This window comes from Leopardus geoffroyi, chromosome B3 (genome assembly GCF_018350155.1).
Source record: "Leopardus geoffroyi isolate Oge1 chromosome B3, O.geoffroyi_Oge1_pat1.0, whole genome shotgun sequence".
In the NCBI taxonomy this organism is placed as follows: domain Eukaryota; kingdom Metazoa; phylum Chordata; class Mammalia; order Carnivora; family Felidae; genus Leopardus; species Leopardus geoffroyi.
Window position 1 is genome coordinate 85,719,156 of NC_059337.1, and position 22,915 is coordinate 85,742,070.

A 22,915-nucleotide genomic window follows, 5' to 3' on the forward strand; every position below is an offset into this window, starting at 1 on the left:
ATACTGGATTACGCTGGGCAAGACAATCTTGAAGGATGAGTTGCTCCACAGAGAAGAAATATAGTGGTTAAAATGTTAGTAGAATCGACCTAGTCCACAGCTACTTCTTGGGAATGATTTCAAAGCCCCTATTTTTTACCTGGTGCCCCCATTCTCAAAGCTTCCACAAATGGTTGTGCAAGGTTGTGTGCATACTGTATATTTCTGTGAGGTCCTGCCCCATCATCCTGGCCACAACTGATAGAGACCCCTGATCACACTGAGTAAGATCTAAGAAGAGTTGTGAGGTTCTGCAGAGTTGGGTTCGAGTTTGCACCATGTCAACTCAAAAGCATGAATGCCAAGGCTATGGAGACAGGGCTAACATGTCACCCTGTATGGAGTAATGAAGTTACTATCAAGTAGTAATGAAGAGGCCTTCAGAGAAATCAGTTCACAGAGAATAAGGCAGTCACATAGATGATTAGGGGTAAGAGAAAAAGAACGAAGAAGAGAGACAGAGGGAAAGAGAGGAAGAGGGAGAGCAGAAAAGAAGGAAGGTAGGGCACAGAGAACTAGACATAGACACAGTCAGAGGCAGCTAGAGACAGAGAGAGATGAACTGTTGGTGACCTCCTAGGTACCACAGTGTCCAGCTATACTTCTTATAATTAAATTCCAGATTTTTTGATTCAACAATTTCCTATTCACAAGCTATTTTAGGTAGATTTGATTCTTGCAACCAAAACAATTCTTGACCTAGACATCTGCTCCTTGACTGTAGCTGCATCTTTTCAATGATTAATTTGCAACTATAGAAATACATATGCTGCCTAACATAACTGGGACACTGTAAAAAAGTGAGGCTGTCAAGAGAGAGGGACAATTTGTAACATCTAAACACTTTCAAAGACAGACTTGGTTTTATACTGGAATAATAGCTAACATTTACTGAGCACTGCCCTTGGGCCAGTTTCAAAAGCTGTATATGCATGATCTTACCTATTCATGACAACCGTAGGTTTTATTATTATCAATGCCATTTTACAGATAAAGAAATTAAGATACAAAGAGAGATTAATTTGCTAAAGGTCACACAGTAAGGGGATAAAGGTAGAGTCTACTGTTTATTTACATTAAAGTTGGCATTTGGGAAAAAAAGTATGCATTCATTTAAAATTCATTTCAGTTGGTAAATTCTTCTTGCCTATTACGTACAAAGTACTGATTTAAACAAAAAAACTGGTTAACACTGATGTTACAAATATAAAGTCCTTTTAAATATCACTATTCAAAATAAATCGTCCTTTCTGTGGCATGTACACACACACAAAAAGATGTGCTTTGAAATTAAGTTTTTCGGTTTCCAAAATACCTCCTTTAGAACAGAAGGGGACACGTTCCGACAATGCTGTTTTCCACACCTTATAACCATTTCAAACTTCACTGGAATATCTGCAGATGACCTGCTGCAGGCCAGACTCTCATGAAAAGAACCTTGATTTCAGAGAAGGAAAGTTACATTGATAAACACATATCCACTTAATTAACTGCACTGTAAGTTACATGTATATAAAAAAAGTAAAATGACAAGAATGAGAGGAGTTTTTCATGGAAGGTGGTGGGTAGCCATGGAGTCTGCTTCTCTTGATTTTCTGAGCAGGGCTTGTCTGAGGGCACTAATTTTTTCATCAAGTTCAGCCAGTGAATAATTCTGCTGTAAACAAGAATAGAAATTGCTGAATAAGACTCTGAAGTATCTTAATGCAGATAAAGGGCTAAATGAACTAGAAATACTGACAATACAGTAAATGTCTTTTTTTTCCTTCATAAGAGTAATTTTTAAATGTTTTTATTATTATTACTTTGAGAGAGAGAGAGAGAAAGAGAGCGCAGACACATGAGTGAGGGCAGAGACAGGAGGAGCAAGCTCTGTGCTATCAGAGCAAAGCCTGACAAGGGCCTCGAATTCTTGAACCGTGAGATCATGACCTCACTCAAAACCAAGAGTCGGATGCTTAACCGACTGCACGACCCAGGTACCCCCATAAGAATAATTCTTAAATTGAACTATTTATGTTGGCTATATCACACAGGCAGAAAATAACAAGGCTTAAAATATTTCATACTTTTTTTCTCTTTCCTAACGAGGAAGCTCTCCTGGATACTTCTAAAGGATTGTAAAAACTTTTCTTTAACTGACTACTCTCACTTTGAAAGGATTGTAAAAACTTTTGCTTTAATTGACTATTCTCACAGTAAAAAAATTAAACTTTAGGATTAGCCTAACTGCTAGAAATTCTCTTTTGATGGATCAACTGCAAGCAACTACCTCTCCTGGAAAACACGGATGCTCTCAGAAATTTATTCAAAATTTTACAAAAAAAAAATAAGTAGAAAACTATTCTTCAAAAATAAACCAAAAAAATTTTTTAAGTTTTCTCCAACTTTAAATTTACATTACTACCATTAACAGCTATGAGAACCTCACTAATTAAGATTCAACTAATTAATATAGTAGGACTGTGGACAGTGGTAGGCTGAAGTCAACCTCTGCCAAACATCCTTTTTGGATTTAGATGCTGCTAATTAGTAGGGTCAGCAAAAGGGGGAGGGGCGGGTGGGGTGCCTGGCTGTCTCAGTCTGTAGAGCATAGGGCTCTTAATCTTGGGGTTCCTGAGATGGGGGGGATTTAAATTACCTAGCATTTATTATTTTTCTGCATTTGGTAATTGATACATTCTGCCACAATTAACAGCTAGATACTTTTACATTTATATGACTCATATGAATCATTCCTTACCCTTGAAATAAAATTATTTAATTCAAGTTCATTAATTTATGCTGCCCCCCCTTTTTTTTTTTTCAATCTTGAATCCCAGGGTATGATCTAAAAACAACCAGTGTAGAAACTTTTATTGATGAGAGGCATAAAATTTATCCAACTATTTCAGAAGCCACAATGAGAATTCAGTAACTTACTTGAGGTGGTTGTACTTTTCTTCTTTTTCCAGAAAAGCTCTAGATAAAAAGAAAGTAAGTAATCAATGCTTAGAAAATATAAACAATTTTCCTTTATAGAATACTGAACATAACACAGAGAACCCTGGCAGAAACAAAGCCCACAGAACTCATCAAGCACTATCTGCCACTGATATCTGCATCCTTGTATCTTGGAAGATACTCTCTAAAAGATGATCTTAAAAGTATATAGTAATAGGGTGCCTGGGTGGTTCAGTCGGTTAAGCATCTGACTCTTGATTTCTGCTCAGGTCATGATCTCAATGCTCAGATCAAGCCCCGAGTTGGGCTCTGTGCTGACAGCAAGGAGCCTGCCTGGGATTCTCTCTCTCCCTCTCTCTTTCTACTCCTCCTCTGCTAGCACTCTCTCTGTTCTCAAAATAAGTAAATAAACTTAAAAAAAAAAACAAAACTATATAGTAGTAACATCAAAGCAACATGCTCCTCCCTGGCTACACACACATTCCCATTAATTCCCAGCTTCTAATGAGGGGGAATAATTATGGAAGGAGATGCTGTGGGGACTTTCTCTACTTAGTTTCCTTTCTTATAGCCTTTCAGGATACTGAACAAGTGAAGCAATAGAGGAAAACAGAATTTGGAGTACCAGGTGAAAACACACACATGCACACACATCCTTGGTTGACTCTGATGATCACTGTGGTTGTCTGTACAAGCAGCTACCCACGGCTCCTCTATAGGACTCGGGAATGCTGATCGTATCCCACTGGTCTTGTCAGCGACTAGAATGGACATGGGCCCAGTTCTGGCCAATGAGTAAGAAGAGGTTTGCTGGAGACTCGGGAGAGAGCTTCTGGAAAAAGCTTTCTCACTTCTAAGAGAAAGCCTTCAAAAGAGGCAGTTCCTCTGGACACTGCTGTGTCTGAATAGGACACCTGAAAGTAGCTGTCTTGCAATCTGCCACTGGGGGAAAAGCCAATACCAAGCAGAGCTGAGGGGGAGAGAGCCCAATTCTTTGACAACCATGATTTAGCCCAAGAACCAATTAACCCTGAAGAGTGTACTACCATTGAACTTCCTACTTTGTAAGATAATTTCCATGCTGTTCAAGCCAATTTAAGTTTAAATCTCTATTACTTAAGCTGACAACATTCTCACTGACATGCTGCTGAGCCTTTTAAACCTTGACCAAATGAATTTCTAGATTTTCTTAGTTTCACAGAACCATAAGCTTCTGAATGGCAAATTAGTATATCGGTATATTTGACAAAGAAATTGTCAATGTAGGTGGCAAAAATTTCTCATGAATATTTCTGACCACTAAGATTTAGAATAAAAGGTAAAAACTTTCATTTTCCTTTGTGTCAAAAGCTGTTTCAAAGAATACTGAGGTATGCTTCTTTATCAGTAGTTACAGTAAGTGGGAAATCATGAAGTGTTGTAATTGTTTTTTTTTTAATGTTTATTTATTTTTCAGTGAGATACAGAGTATGAGCAGGAGAGGGGCATAGAGAGAAGGAGACACAGAATCTGAAGCTGTCAGCACAGAGCCCGACTTGGGGCTCAAACCCATGAACTGTGAGATCAAGACCTGAGCTAAAGTCGGACACTTAACCAACTAAGCTATCCAAGTGCCCCGAAGTACTATAATTATTAAATATGGGGGGAAAGGTGTTTATATACACAGGTTCCTTCCTTTGCCAAACTAAGCTGGATACCTGTGATGGGGCCCATAGACAGGTAAGGGCTTAAGGTTTAATTTTGGTCAGATGACTCCTCAGTCTTCCACCTTCCCAAGGGGTACCTTTTTACACACCTGATTAAAATATACTTCCCCTTGTTTTCCTAACAGTTTAGTCTATTAAAATATTGACAGTTTCCATGTCATTGAGCAATCAGATTATTATTATATCACAAAACCAAAGTGAGAAGTATCAGAATGAGGAGAATAAGGACATCAGATTCAGTAACTTAAAAATAGTAAAATGCGGTTTTGGGGGGCTTAGTTTAGGTGTAGGGTCTTAAGTATTTCTTCCATTGTGGTCCCATCCCACTACCGTGATTCAGATTTCTTCTTGGTGTGGACAATGATCTATTTCTTAAACTATCTTTCTGGACTCTAATCTCTAACTCAAACTTCATAATGCCACCAGATAGGAACAAGTTTCTCTTTCTCAAAAACTTAATTGTGCACCAGTGACACCAGAATTGCAAACTGGTTAGTGTGACCTTCAACGCCCTCCAAAATGTGTTTGCAGTTTTATTTTCTAGCCAGATCCAGTTACTACCTCACGCTTCAGGCCCATGACACACTTTCACACGTACGTGGCCTGTGCACACGAAGTTGACTCCCTTCTTCCTATACTTACCTTCAGAACCAGGAGTTACCATTACAGACAAGGTTAAGGATCCACCTAGTCAGTGCTTTGGAACAAAGGTAACACACCTTCAAAAGTCCAGTAATGAACTAGCAGCCAAACCCTATCCATTCACACATTTATTCAATGCCTACTATGGTCTATGTGTTCAAAGATGAACAAGACACAGTTCCTGCCCTTCAGAGGTTCAAAATATAGTGTAAAAAACAGATGTGTAAACATGTAAGCGGTAAGTGCTGTAAAATGAACAATGCTATAAAAATATATTTGTGAAGCATGTTATATTTGCGGTTTCAAGGGTCAAAATTTAAAATCAGTAATAATTCTTTGGAAATACTAATAAGGATTTTATCTTTTAAATGTCTATTAAGGGATGCCCTTAAAAATTTTAAAACATTATCCCATTCAAATCTTATCATGTTGAATGTGAAGAATGAAGACCTTTAGAACTATTACTTTAAAAGGTACAACAAAACACTAATCTTTGTTGTAATTCCTGCTTTATATACATTGTTTTGGAGTTTTATGTCTGTTTCATAACTGAAAAGAACTTTACGTAACTTACTTTTGTTCCTGAACCAAATGCAATTTATATCTTTTTTCCGTTAGCTTTTCCCTTTTCATATGCTGTGCTTCAATGTTACCCATGATAACCAATCTCTGTTCAACTATGAGTCTTCCCTGTGTTTAGAATTCATCTACATGTAAATCTGGAATAAACACAGATAAATATTCTCACAGTTCAGAATTCAGTTTCTATAAAAATTCAATCCATAAGAAATATAATGGGCTCAATTTTCCCTTACTAAGTTTATTTTATGTTTATTTATTTTTGAGAGAGAATGCACATGAGCAGAAGAGGGGAAGAAAGAGACAGGGAGACAGATTCCAAAGCAGGCTCCTCGCTGTCAGTGCAGAGACCTACATGGGGCTCAGACTCACGAACTATGAGAACATGACCCAAGCAGAAGTCAGTCACTCAACTGACTAAGCCACAGGCACCCCTCCATTACTAACTTTAGAAGCTAGAAGACTGGACAGCGTATGTACTCTTTTCTATACACTTTTGAAAGATAGGTAGAAATACGAGATTTCCATACGTGTACTCCCAGCATGAGGATGGTGAGAGTGATGAGTATATATGTCCTCTACAGGGTATGTGTTTTAACTCTGCCCATGTCCACAGATGTTCCTAGAGCCGGACCTACTTTAAGCGAAGAGTGTGGCTCCCAGAGATGGCACATTCATTCTGTTTAGGAGGGGTGAGTGCCTGTGCCATTGGGCCTGTGCCATGTTTATTTATAGGCCTTAAGGATAGAGTTAATCTGAATGTTTAAACCTTTTCAGTGTTTTCTCCTTCCTTGTAGCTCACTATTAATTTGGACTTGTCATTTGTAATACTAATCCAGAAGTGATCCTTCTAATTAAATATATATTGTTTAACATATCTGGAAATATGTTTTTAGAGTACTAGTTTTATCACAAGTATGGCAACCTAACACATACAGGCCAATCCTGTTTGCATGTATAATGCTTCCTGCTCCTAAAGTTGTCACCAAGTTTCAGACTTCAGGCCTCTGACAATCCCAGTGTTCTTTTACCCATTCTGTGTTTTAATTATCACCTCTACAGACTTTCCCAATTATTTGAAGTATAAGTCCTACTCTTGAAAAGTTTACCTGATGTTTCTATCTGCATATCCTGATATGACTTTAAATTCACATTTCCTCCCAAAATATCTCCCCCTCCAGATTTTCTTATTTCTGTCAATGATAGTATAATTTTTCCAACCAGAAAATGGACTCACCCTTGCTCTATGCCTCTTGCATTAATCTTTTCTATTCTCACTCTCTTGTCCTTAGTTCAGAATCTCACTTCATATCTAAGCTAGTATAATAATGTCTCCTTATTCTTGGTCTCTCCCTTTTCATTTATCTCGCAGAGTATTAGATAAATCTTCTGAGTAACTTGCACAAGTCTCTTCCCTGCTCAAATGCTTTCAATAGCATTTAAACTTTAAATGCTTTAAACTTCTGGGTATGGTATTTAAGGTCCTCTATGATCTGACTAGTCTACCTCTTTAACCAAAACAGTCTAAACATTCTATCTTATGTATAAGACATCCCCAAAACAAGATGATGATTTGAAGGGCTTGTTCTTTTGTTAATCAAGTTCAGTAACAGGTAGATGTTAAGCTTTATAAATCAAAAACAAAGAGAATAATGATGGAGCAAGGTCTCTCTGGAGGCATCCAATACTACGATATTCTCTGTTAAGATCAGTTCTGTTGTTAACAAGAGCTATATTAACAAAGTATGAAATTGAACTAGAAAAATAATCTGCCTAGGAATTACTTAATGAAGGCAACTTGAATGGAGAAAAAAAACTTATGGCAGACTGTTTTAGGAAAAAGCATAAAATCTTTATCAAATTTTCTAGGAAGATACATTCAAAGAACAACCCTAAAAGTAGAAAAACCTTTGCAATTATGTAGTATAACCAAGAAATTTTCTAAATTAGACAACTGAAGGCTAAAGGAATTGTATGACTTATCCACATTTTACATATGACACAGTGTATTCATAGCTAGTTTCTGAAACTAAGTAAATGCAGAGTTACTGAGGTTTTTACCACTTGCTAGACAGTGTGCTAAGTGCTTGACTGGTATTACTTCATTTAATCCTTGCTTCAGCCTTTAGAACTTCAATAAACCTTATTTTACATTTGAGGGAAATAAATCACTAAAACTCTTTCTCTAAATTCTTGATCTTTAAGCTTCATTGCTCACTTTTGTTATATAAACCTGCCTTCTTCATCTGGAAATACTTCTTTACCTTACTCGAATACCTAATTCACCACTTTGGAAAAATGGCTGGTTTACCTAAAATAATTTTAAATATATTTTCACCAGTGACTTATAAATGATTCATGCTAATATGAGTTATTTTACATAGTTTTTCTGACCCAGGAGTTTTAGTAAAATTTTCACTAAAAATTTAGTAAATTAAAACATTTTGTTCACTTTTAAATGACATTTTGTTCACTTTTAGGTGAAAAGTTCTAATATGACACTGCTTTAAAAAAGAAAAAAAGAAAAAAACAAAAACAAAATAAAATCTCAGAAAAGGCAGGTGTATGTATAATCACCCCAGAAGACTGAGAAAAATAACACAGTGAACTCAGGGTCACTTGTCTGAAACCTGCTGATGTGACAAAAAGAGACTTATCAGTACAACACCGTTTCTTAAAGTCCTTGGAAAAAAGGGTAAAAATGAATGAATGAATAAATAAGTGCCAGAGTTGAGGAATTAGACAAGCATTGACTAGTCTTTCAAAAAGTTTGGTGGTTAAGCTAAAGAAAAAGGGTGGCAGATTGAGGTGTTTGTTTGTTTAGTATGGAGGAGAAATGTAAACATGTATGAGCTGAGGGAAGGAGTCTGGACAGTGAGGGATTAAACAGACAGAAAGGATAACTGACAGAGCAGGGTCCCAGAGGAAGCCTTTGTTCTATAAGATAGCATTTTCGTAAGTGACAGGATTGACAACTACCTAGGCTGATATATTATGCCATGAAAATGGCTGAAGTTTGAGAATTTGGGTAATGTTTAATAAAACTACCCCTTTAAAAAAAATTATGAGTCTAAATACAAAATTCAGAATCATAATTTTTTAAAAAGTAGGTAATTCCCTACATATGACTATGTTTATCTTTAAACTATTATTATTTTTTTTTACGTTTATTTATTTTTTGAGAGACACAGAGAGACAGAGCACAAGTTGGGGAGGGGCAGAGAGAGAAGGAGACACAGAATCTGAAGCAGGCTCCAGGCTCCGAGCTGTCAGCACAGAGCCCGATGTGGGGCTCAAAGTCACAAACTGTGAGATCATGACCTGAGCCGAAGTCGGACACTTAACTGACTGAGACACCCAGGCACCTCTATCTTTGAATTACTAAAACAGTGTTTCACATGGGGCACCTGGGTGGCCCAGCTGGTTAAGTGTCAGACTTCGGCTCAGGTCATGATCACGGTTCATGAGCTCGAGCTCTGCGTCGGGCTCTGTGCTGACAATGTGAAGCCTGCTTTGGATTTGGTGTCACCCCTGCTCTCTGCCCCTCCCCTCTCACGCGCTCGCATGTGCTCTCTCTCTTTCTCTCTCTCAACATTAAAAAAAAAAAAAACCCACCAGTGTTTCACATATAGCAGATAAATGAGTGAATTGTTTGTTATATGATGAAGCATCATAAAATAAAATATTTATTTTTTTAAAGACACTTATACTTACTACAGAATGAAAATATTCAGGAGAGATGCCTTCCAATTCAAGGATTTTATCCTCAAGTTTTTTAATTCTCTGATAAATGTCTCTTGGCACTGGACCACCTAAATACATTTAAAAAAATTCTGAGATTCTATTGAATAATTCTTCTTACAATATTTATTCTTAAAATACTATGCAGAGAAACTTGTGCAGAGGAATGGGAAATATTTAAGCCTCAGAAGATAATGAACAAGAGTAAAATAAAATCCTTAGCTCATATTTTTATGTTATACACTGTGGGATATATTATATTACACCTCTCCCCAAGCCCCATTTATGCTTCCTATATTTCTAGAAGATTTGTTATATGTTAAATTTATTACATGCTACTGAATAGTTCCTGTATCGGACAATTTGTACTTCTGATAGATTTTGATAGTTACTTGTGAGGAGAAAAATGCATGGGGACCACAGGCAGTTCAATTTGGTGATTGCAATGTCTTTATCACTTTCAAGTTATATTTCTCCCTACATGCCACATTTTCCCCTTTAACCTAAAAGAATGTTTAGGAGCTTCATCATAATTCCTAACAAACTTTCTGTGGAGGGGGAAGATAAGTTAAAGTTACTCAAATTTCAATGTTATGATTATATCCCAAATCCTTTTATTTCTCAGTACATCAATGTGACCATTTTGTCTAGACCCCCACCATCTCTGTCTGGATTACCACAACCTCCAAACTGGACTTCTTGTTTCTGCCTTGCTCTCAGTCTGTTCTCAACACAGCAATGACCTTTTTAAAATGTAAGTCAGATAGTGTCATTTCTCTGCTCAAAACCTTCCAAAACCTTTGCATCTCACTCAGACTAAAAACCAGAGCCTCTACAGTAGTATATAAGGTCCTAAACAATTTGGACATTCTCCCCACACCTTTATCATTCTAGCCATTTGGTTCCTTTTTTTTCTGTTATTTGAGTAGGCCAAATACTCTCACAGCTTTAGCACCTGTGGTTCCCTACACAAAGCTTTCTTTCACCAACTTTAGGTCTGGGCTCAAAAGTTACCTTATCAGGAAGGACTTCTCTGACCACCCTTTAAAAATACCAACGCTAAACCTCCCCACAGACACACTCCCTATTCTTTCCCTTATTTTATTCCAAACCATTACTACCACCTCCATATATTACTACTACGAGTCCATATATTTTGTTTTATTTACTGTTTCTCCACTTTTATGTGAGGTCCAGGAGGGCAAAATTTTGCTGTGTTCATTGGTATGGCTGTGCAGCTTGTGCACTGCACAAACCTAGGAATCATCAGTTCACAAACAGGTGCTCAGTATTTACAGACTGAACAAATATATAATTAGATAATCATTATGCAATTAAAGCATACAGGCAAATTTTCTATCAAAAGTATCAACTTTTGTTGATGTTAAGTATGAAAACTCTAGAAATGGGTTTCTTTTTTCAGAATTTTTTTATCTTAGGATCTTGGTTGTTCTTGCTCTTGAGTACAGCAAAATGAATAACTTATTCAACTGACTTTGCTCTTGCTGTCCCCTTTACCTAGAATGTCCTCTGCCTCACCTCTGTATCTTTCAAGAGTCAGTTCAAACTTCACTGAATCAGTGAAGCAAAGCACTGCCTGAATCTCTTCATGTGGAGGCTCCTTGTGCCCCACCATGTCCTTCCTTCATAGCCCCCGTAACATTCCACTTCAGCATTATTCTTTCTCCCAGACTGTGAAGTTCTTGAAGCTAAGGACCGCAGCTGTATCATTTCAGTCCCCCTTGTGTCTAAAATAGTACTTGGCACATAGTAGGCATTCAACAGATACTTTTCATAATTAACTACTTGATACTATTAGACTTAATAAGCCAATCAATCCTTTTATCTAGTTGTTTTTTTAAATGAATTTACTTCTGGGAGAGGGGTTAACATTTAATGCTAATCTCTTATTACCCTCAAAGATTTACTCCTTCTCATCTTCTGTCTTCTACTTCTATCCGGCAAATACTCCAGCTAGACTGGACTCAGAAATTCCCTAACCATATTTTTGTGCCTCAGTACTTTTTGCACACGGTGTTCCCTCTTTTTGGAGTAATTTGCTCCTGCCTGCTGACAAATTCCTACTAATCCTTCAAGGATGCAAATAACACTTCACCAGGGATACCATCTCTTGATTTCTCCTGAGAGTTCTGAACACTAACTTTGTGCCCACTGTACTTTGCATACATCTGAAAAGGGAAGTGAGCAATCGTTCATTTAAAAACCTCTTGAATACCCGTTTTTTGCCAGACGCTGCACTAAGCACAAAGTAATGAACATGGCAGACAGTTTGCTCTCACAGACCTTACTATCTAGCAAGGGACACAGATATTAAACAAACACAACTGTGCTAACTGCTGTAAAGGAGGGCAGGGAGTACCACGTGCTACTGAGACTACATGAAAGGGCAATCCACAACAGTCTGGGATCAGGAGGGGAAAGCATGGGCATAAGAAAAAGCCTTGGTAAAGGCCCTAAGGACAGCAAAATGAGTAGGAGCTGGGAAGCCCAGAGGGGGCTGGAACTGTAGGAGTACATCGTGCTATTTAAAATTATAATCCCCTCCCATCCTAAGCTCCTTTCTCTTCTCTTGGTCAACCTGCTTTTCTCTGTAGCTCTTCTTGTGTAGTATATAATTTATTACTAGAATTTTTGTTTACATGCATTCTCAGTGCCTAGAACAGTACCTGGCTTACAGTAGGAACTTAATACCTATTTGTGGAATGAATATATATAAGTACTAAGTTTGGTATGCATGTAAGGGCAATAGGAAACCATTAAAGAATTTTTAACTGGGGAGCAGCAAGATCAGATTTGAGCTTCAGAAAAAGCAGTTTGGCCATTGGTACAGATTTGGTCTTGAGGAAGAAGAGAAAGAAGACTAGTGGCAAAGCAACCAGCAAATATCCTTCCATCAGTCTGAGGCAGAGAACAGTGACTTCAACTAGAGAAGCAGCTGTGGAAGTAGACAGAAGTGGGTAGGTTTGAGAGATATTTAGAAGACAGAATCAACAGTTATCTGGTGACTAAATGAGAAGGGACACTGGCTTTACAGCCAGTTAAGACTGAGGTTTGATGTCGAGTTGTCATTACTACCTTGGGCCTGTTGCTTGAGCTCTCTGAACTCAGTTTCTTCATCTGACAATAACAGCACCAACACCTCACAAAGGTACTGTTAAATATTAGGTGAGTTGACATGTATAATACTTTGAGTGACTGGCACTTAGTATTATTCAATAAATGTTAGTTCATTTCCCCTATGGTATTTACTTAGTTATATGCTTCTCCTCACTGAAAGATCTTTGGGGACTAGGATCACATTTATCCATACTTGGTACCTAGCACAGTGGGTGATAGTCGTGGTTAAGTTATGACACTGGTGGCAGGAAAAAGACTACATTAATTTTCAGCCATGACTTTAATAAACTGAGAGTGTCAGGATCTATTTGGAATCTGTTCCCTTTCTACTAACAGTCTCAAATTGGTGAGAAGTGCAAGAGGAGGAAGAACCTGAACACATGAACTGTAGATTCCTTGAGAGTAGAGAGTATGCTTTGTTCATTTTCATACCAACCAGAAGCATGTTTTGTACGTGGCAAGTGCTCAATGAAAATTCTGTGACTCAATAAATTGTGTAGTTTAACTACTTGCAAAGGTACCTTGTTAGGGCACTGCCCAGCACTCTGCTTACCCGTCTGCAATCGCAAGTGAGCCTCAATATTTTGTAGTCGTTCTTCTACAGCCTGATTACCACAATCTCGGAGCATGCTGTTAGGTTTATGACCTGACCCTTGAATTCCTTCAGGTCTAGTCTGTGGTCCATATGTATTCACAACTCTAGAAACTAAATTAAGAAACTTTGAAATGTAAATTTAATACGCTCCAAAGTCAGAAATTCTATCTCCCTAACAGTACTTTATAAAGACCATCTAACCAACCCAAGTATGAAGGCAAGACTTTTTTTGTGTTTTAAAATAAACAAAATTTAGATAGGAAGGTGATTTCTATTCCATTTTGTTTATAATTGAGAATAAACTTCTGTCAGTGATGAAGATATGTAGTGGATACTTACCTTTTACATGACTTTTAAATCCTGGGTAAGGAGTAAAAATGGCATCAGTTCTTGCACAACTGTTTTCTAAGGAGAATTTAGATGAGTATAAGTTTAAATATATTCCTTGCTAAGTGAAATAAGCCATACAGAGAAAGACAGATACCATATGTTTTCACCCTTATGTGGATACTGAGAAACTTAACAGAAACCCATGGGGGAGGGGAAGGAAAAAAAAAAAAAAAAGAGGTTAGAGTGGGAGAGAGCCAAAGCATAAGAGACTCTTAAAAACTGAGAACAAACTGAGGGTTGATGGGGGGTGGGAGGGAGGAGAGGGTGGGTGATGGGTATTGAGGAGGGCACCTTTTGGGATGAGCACTGGGTGTTGTATGGAAACCAAGTTGACAGTAAATTTCATATATTGAAAAAAAAAAGTTTAAATATATTCTTAACTTCAACTATATGAGATTTTGATAAACTTCCAATAATTCATATTAACATGCTACTAATAAAAGAATTATCATTTCAAATAACAGTAATTAAATTACCATCTTATTCAGGATAAAATTTAGTGACCTTTACCCTCTAAAATTTATAAGCTTTAATCGTACCTAATTTTTACATTTACAGAAAGAAAAGTCCTCAGCATTCAGTGGCATAATTTAATATAATTTTTTAACAAATACCAATATCCACCCAAACCATCTGGACCTTTGGAGAAAATACTTTATATATTATAGAAAGCATTTTAATTTTAAGCCAAAGAGTCTTTATTCCCTTTATTTCATCACAGAAATAAATAGAATTCATTATTTTTACCGAAATGCCTTTAAAAAAAATACAGCATTTTGATATTACTTATTGGTCAAATTAGCAATCATCTAATAAAAAGGATTAATTATACATTTAACACATTTTAATTTCAGAATCCCAAAAGCTATCTATCGCTTTCACGACTGTTCCTGTCTAAAGGTACAATTTTAGGAAAAATAAGTTGTAAAAATTTGTTCCAATTTTTTTCTAAGCTGAAAGCATAGCTTTTTTTTTTTTTTTTTTTCTCAAATTAGGTATCAAAAAATTAATTACAAACCCAGGGGAAAACTGGAATAATGTTAACCTAACATGAATAAATTTGAAGCATAAATGTGTCAAATATTATGAAATTACACTTAAAATGACATTAAGCCATGCACTGCAGTAAATTTCCTGAAAATTTCCCCTTATTTTATAATAAAAAATAGATGGTAAAAGAGATACTGAGGGAAAATTCTTTTTTTCCCTATGGAAACTGATTTTCAAAAAAAAATATTTTTTGTTTCAGTCAGATTGACAGGTATCAAAGGAATACACGAACACATTATAATACATTCATATTTTTTCAGTCTGAGTTTCCTTAACAGTTCTGCTGACAAATTAAATTATGTGAATATTCTAAATTTATCTTTTATATAGATAGTAAACAGAATCATTTTTTCTTTTCTTTCCTTTTTTTTTTTTTTTTTTGAGATACCTCAATATACGTTCAAAGGGCCATCACTTCTCCATTCTTTTTCTAACATTTCATGGGGCTAAGGGTTAAAAAAAGAAGCTATCATCCATTCCAGAGTTATATTCCATGTATATAGATTAACTGACCCATCAGTGAGAAATTCAGCATGGTGTGAAGATAGTGAATGTATGAGTGCTAGCCACTCTCCACAGCAATTCTTGCTAGCACTGTTTTGAGCCAGCAAGGGATTGAATGGGCCAAGGAACCCTGCTGAGCATTTCAATTCTTGTCAATTTCTATCCCCTGGTGGTTTATAATAATAGAGTTAGCAGGGAGAACAGAGGAATAACATTAGTGACACATGTGCTTGTTCCCTCAACAAACCCTTTCTCATGGGTTGCTTGCAGTTGGATGGATTGCAATACCTGAGATTTTGCCATTATTGCACCTGTTCTGAAAAGCTAACAGGAAAATTTACTAAGTCTAGAGATATGCATGTATAATGTTAATAGCAGAAAAGGCTGAATTCAGGACCCACTTGAGCCTGTATTATTTCATTATTAAGAGAATCAGTATACCAATGTAAGTGTCAATTCTAGGTTCATCTCACAATTCTGTATTCATAATAATTAGCTAAGAGATGGTAGAAGCAACAAGAAAAATGTTCATTCCAATTAGGAACTCTTCTCCATAATTTTTTCTAAGAACTACTTGTTCTGATTATTACTATGATGCCTGAGTAAGATCTATGCCAGTGCTTTGCAATATTGTGTATACTGCAGCATACCTGCAGATTTGTAAATATACTATAGCACCAAGTGGAAAGGAAAAGGAGAATCTGATAAAAAGAACAGCAAATGCATGCACTGTGAGAGAAAGGAAGAAAGCATAAGACACCACAGTCTTCATGACAATTTTTTTTATCGTGACAGAAAACATTTCAAACAGCTCATGAGTAGTGAGAAAACTGCTCCCTCTTGAGGAGTATTAACTTTACTAAGTTCACTTTATGTATTAATATCATAATTTCAAAAGTACATTTACAGGCTTGAAATTTATATAGCTTAGTTCCTTCTTGGGAGACTAAGCAACACTGCCACCCACACTTTATCTTCATTTCTAAAGGAAATTTAAAAGAGTCTTCACCTGTGGTAGCCCTTGTGTGTAGCATTTGATCTTTGCATAACTAAAATGAAACCTGTTTTTGCAATGTAGTGTATTATTAAACAGAAAGAAATTCTGCTGCCTTAGCTTCTAAATAAACCTGTGAAATAAACTGGTTTAATGTTATTCATTTTTAAAAACAAATGAAAAATCAGAGCAACTGTAAAAACTGTGCTTAAAATCCTATGAAAATTAACTTCTTCGAGGTAGTTACCTTGATTACAATCAATAACATTGCAAAATTCCCTCACGTTGTTTTCATTGATTTCAGCTTGCTTTCTTTCAATAAATGCAGATATTCGTCTGTCAATCTACAAACAATAAGTACGCATGTTTTAACAATTCAAGCATAAGATTTTAAAAAATAATACCCCCCCCCAAAAAAAACAAAACTTCTTACTTCTGCTTTTCCAGCCTTTATTTGAACTACTTCTGGATCAACATGGATCTGTGTCTTTTTCACATCTCCTAAATCACAATCTTTGTGCTTTTCTTCCTCTTGTAGGTCACTAATGGGAAATTTGGCATTTACTTCATTCTTATTCCCCATTTCTGTTTTTTCTGTCCCTCCAACAACAGTTGTATTCTCCTCTTTAATCAGAGGCTGAAGTTTTGCTAAAAAAGGCTGAGAAAAACACAATTCCATCTGCAGAGGTTCAAACTAATCAAAATTAATTACACATTTAATATATTTATATAAATTTCTGCTAAGTAAATGCAATATTTAATATCAAACAAAATATAAAAAGTTGGCATATCAGGATACATAGATCTGATCACATGTGTTTGCTGTTCTCTGCTATTGTGACCATTATCATTTGCTATAAATCTGTTTGAAAGAAAGAAAGAAAACCTGAGGAAATTTAAAATTTTCTTTGAGGGAATCATTCTGTCACTCATCTTTTATTTTGTGCCAAATCAAAGCCTCAGCCTCTGGCACCAATGCCACTTAATTAACATGTCATTCAAATGCCTCCTCAGAACACTAAGGCTTAGTATTTTTCCTCCTTAACATGAGAGCCAGTGCTCTCACTCAGCAAAGCCCTGCATTATCACTGTATCACTGGAGATTCTCCACTTGAAACTGCAGTTGGCCAAAGTGAATGAGACAGCATAGATATGAAATATATAGGTGTTATGCTGAGTGAACACTCAGGCTTTTCCTGACATGGCAAGATACCTTCTTGGGTCACGAAATTAAATTTTTAAAAAGAAAATAAAAACTCCCAAGTTCCATAGCTGAAAAGAGATATATGCCTATCATTCACTATACTGGAGGGAATTAAAAACAAAACAAAAAAACCCTATTGTATAATGTAAATTATACCACTAATTCCACCCTCCACCCCCCCAACAATCAGGCCTCAATTGAGTTCTACAACTCATTATTTCTGTCCTTTAATCTTAGGGTTAACTATTTCAATATGAAACAGAGTTAAAATTTCCCATAAAGTCACTGAACAGAGGGTTGAGAATTAATGTTTACTCCATTAATCAAAACACACCAGTACTGGTCAATGTTCCAGTTATTTTTTCATACCTATAATTTTGCTTCTGTTGTTTACTATATACCAACTATTCTTCTGAAACCTTATAACATCCTAATAGCAATAAAATGACCAATCCAAACAGTTCTTCCACTTACCTTTTGACACTTCATATTATATACTTTGATTAGAGATAAACTGCAAACTTAACATCAGTTATAATTGCAGAGATGTTCAGCTGGAAACTAGCAAATAACTAGTTCAGTTATTAAACTGAAATATTATAAAATATAGCAATACTATTATAAATAATTCAATGTTGACTTCTAATATAAGGGATGAATTATTTCAAACTGTTAAGAAAAAGAAAAGATAAAATAGTGACTGGCTACTTACTAAGATGAGACATTAATGTCACAGAAATTACTTTCTTTTTAAAAAGTATGCTGAAACTGTTTAATTGCAATAGACACTCCAGGATGTGTCATGCTGGGATAATGCCACTTCTTGAACCACTGAAAGCACTCCATGAGCCTCCAAACTCACCCAAGGCATGGAATCATTATCATAGCATGACACACACCTGCCGTGTCTTATTGCTTAATTATAACCCACCATAGATGCTACTGTATTGAATTTTCGGCACAAGTCTAGAATTGAATAGAATTGCATTCATTCAGTCTTCATAGCCACATTGGCCTATTGGACTATATTCCTGAGACTGTCCAGATCACTATGGAAATGAACAGATTTAGATCTAATCTGGCTGAAGTAACCTTTTATTGATAACACTATTAATACAGTGTTAAGACGGACCTGACAAATACTCTAGCTTATAATTTAACTGCAATTAATTTCTATTCTCAATACTGAATTAACATTTTTAACAAGAAATTTACCTGTAAATATAAAACATGTTGTTCAAGTGCACTAAAGAGCAAAGTGGGCTGGAATGCCGAGAGGCTCTGGAGCTTGTTCCAATCGATTGTAATTTTCACCACATCATCTCTGAGGTTAAGCTTCAAAGGGGCAAACCAGCGACATCACAAAAATTACACGATTAAGCTGAATATATGGGATGTCACAAAAATAATATTTCTTTAGAGTAACATGCCTATTTAGCTCAAAGTTATCAGGTTTTTAATGATACATTAAAATGCTCTACCTAGTTACCATTTTAAAAGGCCAAGAAAGGTGCAATTTTTATAGAAAAAAATCACAATGACATCTCATTCTAATTTTATTCTTGGGTCTGTGTAATGGGACCATCTCACAGGTGAAACTGTCCAGGAAAGATGGAAAGATAAGGCTTTTTTTGATACTTCATTATCTAAAACCTTTGGATGAGAGGCAAGAAAGACTTGCCCTTTTCAGTCAATACTTCTAGCTCAGAGCATTAAACAGAAGGGGCAGGTACATTTATGCAAGTTCTGATATAAACATTTCTTTTTGTTAAATATGTACATAAAAACATAACTGGCATACATCATTACTCTGATGTTTTCTGAATCACATTTTTATCATTTTCAACTTTAACCAATTTTTAAAATAATTTAAAACTCAAGATTATTCATACATATTATAAAATCTAGGGATAAACTGCAGCATGTTTATTTACTTCAAATAAAAAAACAATTACTTAGCTGTGGAATCTGAAGTGAAAAACAAAAACTTTTCCACAACACTGGCCAAATCTTTGGTTAAATAGTATTTTCTAGTATTGTGTGAGAGCTTATCATATAAAACTTCTTATGAGTTGGCTATGTGTGACCTGTTAGAATAAAATTATATACAGAAAACTACCAAGAACCCGAATATAAAATTAGTATCAAAATTAGTGAAAATTTTAGAAGGAAAGCTTCCATATTTAGGCTCTTAAGTAAATAAAAGTGAACCATAATAAACTTTTCTAGGGACATGTGTTTATAGCATACTATAAAGATATGCCGCATCGTAGAATTATTTTTTCAGAAATCATTTATTAAAAGTCCTATTTTGTACAAAATAAAGGCAAGTGTTACATTAGTTCAAATACAGATGTTATGAGTTGTGATTATAATAAAACAAAAAGATGAATCACTGAATAAAGAACCAGAGACCCAAAGTTACCAAAAAGGCACTATACTCAATGAATACTATATGACAAAAATTTACCACCCCCACCCTTTGCATGAGACAAGAAACATTTAAGGTCCATATTAGATACGTATAAAGAAATAGAAGTTTTGTATAGACTGCATTTGCAAAGGTTAGTTTATGTTAACTAAGGTTTTACATTAAGATTACTGCATTAATCTTAGTTTATATTATTTAATGCCTGTAAAAATGTCATTAGACAACAACTTACGTATGGAAGTAAACTATTACTGTACTTCTACAGTCCTGTAAGAGATCTATAGTTGATAATAAATTTATGTGTTATTCATAAGAGAGTTATCCCTAAACACTAGTTATAATAGAGTTTAGGGATAACACAGATAAATCCTCAACCAAAGCAAAGCATCAAATTTTCTAGAGAAAATAACTTATAGAAAATAAATCTTAATGTTGGGATCATATTCTCCTTTCAATTCAGCATGATTATGTAAGCCTTCCAACCAAGCACAATTAAAAATATTTGGTCTTTCAAGAAAACCACATGATACAAATTAACTTTAAAATTATCCCAATAAAAATAAATAAATAAATAAAATTATCCCAATATATCCAACTATTTACTTAACAAATTCCCTATTAGTAATACGAGTTCTATGCATTTTTACCCTACAGAACTTGTTATTGTAAACCATTCACTCAAAAATGTATTAGTTCAATATTAATATGGCCTATACAAATATGCATTTTCAGTAAAAACTTAAATTAATATGAAACTCCAAGCTAACAATAAATAATGCTTCAGCTTGGTAAAATGGGCCATGGAGAGGTAAGCAAGAAGGTTAAAATCAGTAAATCTGAAATCTGGGATAGAAAATACTTTTTAACATTCAATTTTGTTTCTTACTGAGGAGAGCCAACAATATAATGATACTATGCAGAATGAAATTAGGCATATTGACATTTTTTTTGAAACTTATAATTAAAAATACAGCCTACAAACTTGTTGCAAAAGTAAATAGTGATTTCCTCCAGGAGCAATTTGATAAGTATTGTGGCTTTCATGCTTATCTTTAAAGAATACATCTCAAAATATAAAGAGTAATATCAAAATGGTTAGCATTGTAAAAAATGGTTAGCATTTAATTGATGAGACAAGGATTTAATTTTTGACACTTGTATAGATGGTCCCTTCACTGTGTCATGTAAACTCGCCAAATATTTACTCTTAACATTTTTGACAAGTGACATAAGTAAACTTTAACCACATCTCTATTTGTACCTTCAGAATATCTGAATGTTTAAATTTTTTAAATGAGTTGTAAAAATTCAGTATGCAAAATATTTCAAAAGAAATGTTTAAATTATTCCTTAATGTTACTTTAAAAAATATCTCATCACTAAAAAAAAACCTTATGTAAATTATAGATGAGCAAAAACTTTTTTCATCCTGACATTTAAATATAAATAAACCTTACAATTCCAATGTCATAAAACATTCTTAACCTGTTAAATCAGTACAGGTCTTCGGTGATAAGACTAAAATATTTTTGTCCCCCAGTCTTTAAAATTTTTTTAGTAAGTCCGTGGCAAACAATTGAGTTCAAAAGTTATAACTTTTATCAGATTCTATTAATAACTGTTCCATTACACCAAACTAATGTTCTACTTGGAGTAGTACTTTTTGCAAGTCGCGACATGTTAGAATTTCTTTTAAATACTGAAATAACTTTTAAAAAAATGTATTCTCTATCTACCCACGGCTTTTTAAAATAATGTTTTACCAATCAGACAAATGATCCATTTTTATAAAGGAAGATAACATTATCTTCGACACAAAAGTCTGCTACCCGCACTAGTACCAACCCCACAACAAACATTTAGAGCTAGAAAATATTCCATCTAAAATATGAGAAAAGATTTCCTTTTTAAAAGCAAACAAACGTATTTTCAAGTTGTTTCTCATTTAAAATATGCTTTGCATTTTACTTCATGAAACGAAATAGTCACTTAATTGTAAGAGTGTAGGGAGTACTTTTATTTAAGCCCAATTTATTATGATATATCTGCAGAGGTTATTTATTAGCCAGTTAAATTAGTTAATAATTAAATGACGATTAAACAACAGTTCCCGATGCAAACTGTTGTCAACCGTGGCTAACTCATCCAACTTTATGCAAGAAGTATTTAGATTAATTCCTTTTATTTTCCTCCTTGTATGAAAGGGTAAGAGATGCACACAACGACCAGAAGGAAAAAAAGAAAGAAAACCAAGTGACTCATTAGAGCAAATCACTCAAAAAAGGCTGAGAGCTCTTTTCCAAAACTCTCAGGCCGCACTAGCCTATCAATTTCAGTAATGAATGGACTGAAGGAAAGAGAGTCCTACGCGCCAGGCGCCTTCCCAACCTACACAGCTTTTTACACATTCATTCTCTCCAAACATGTTCTCGGAGCCGGGTTTTCCACTTACACTCTCCTCTCTCACTCTTGGGGAGAAGAGTTGCAAGGAAATCTAGTCTGCAACCCATCCTGAACTAAGTCCGTACGGCCATCCTCGCTCCGACCGTAGGCTGCTGGGCTCGGGCTCCTCCTCCGGCCTCAGTTACTCAGTTCGGATCCCGGCCGGCATCCTCGGCCCCCCGCCTCCGCTAGAGGAAAAAAGGGGGGAGGGGCCGAATAGTTCCCATACCCCTACTCCCACAGACCACCACTCACTTGTCCCACCAGGCTATGCAGAGAGCGAAAGATTTCGCAGAGCACCTCTTGGGAGAGATTAGGGCTGCAGCTCCGTTCCAAACTCCTGTCACCACTGCTGGAGCGACTAAGCTCAGCGACAGCAGCCATGACACCTTCACAGGCTACCCCCGCCACCACCGAGTTGTGCTCACAAACCCACCCCCTCCCGCTTTCGTCTCTGGGAGATGACGTAAAAACACAGCGTCTCATTTAGACTCGGCTTTCGAGGACCCACTCTCTC

The 22,915-nt window shown here is 35.8% G+C and overlaps 1 protein-coding gene across 10 annotated transcripts; it reads right to left on the reverse strand.

Annotated features, from left to right (window-relative positions):
* Positions 1–984: 984 nt before the first annotated feature.
* Positions 985–22,866, reverse strand: LOC123583570 (MAP3K12 binding inhibitory protein 1). 10 transcript variants are annotated; one of them, XR_006704951.1, is made up of 10 exons: positions 22,654–22,837; positions 18,741–18,860; positions 16,755–16,979; positions 16,569–16,665; positions 13,723–13,788; positions 13,342–13,494; positions 9,624–9,721; positions 5,905–6,049; positions 2,962–3,000; positions 1,636–1,693 (listed from the first exon to the last, which is right to left on the reverse strand). XR_006704951.1 is itself a non-coding variant. In XM_045450721.1 (9 exons), exons 1-9 carry the CDS (start codon positions 22,780–22,782, stop codon positions 1,589–1,591), a joined length of 1,035 nt encoding a protein of 344 aa, XP_045306677.1. In that variant the 5' UTR covers positions 22,783–22,866; the 3' UTR covers positions 985–1,588. The 10 variants fall into 10 exon arrangements, 8 of the variants coding, with proteins under 8 accessions (XP_045306677.1, XP_045306678.1, XP_045306679.1 ...); XR_006704950.1 differs by having other exon boundaries at positions 1,636–1,696; XM_045450721.1 differs by lacking the exon at positions 5,905–6,049 and having other exon boundaries at positions 985–1,696; positions 22,654–22,866.
* Between the last annotated feature and the right edge of the window lie 49 nt (positions 22,867–22,915).

Coding starts and splice junctions, on each gene's coding strand:
- LOC123583570 (XM_045450721.1), bottom strand. CDS start 22,782: ATGGCTGCTGTCGCTGAGCTTAGTCGCTCCAGCAGTGGTGACAGGAGT. Junction 13,789..16,568: donor TGTTATTGATTGTAATCAAG/GTAACTACCTCG, acceptor AATTCTCCTTAG/AAAACAGTTGTGCAAGAACT. Junction 13,495..13,722: donor ATTTAAAAGTCATGTAAAAG/GTAAGTATCCAC, acceptor TTCTTAATTTAG/TTTCTAGAGTTGTGAATACA.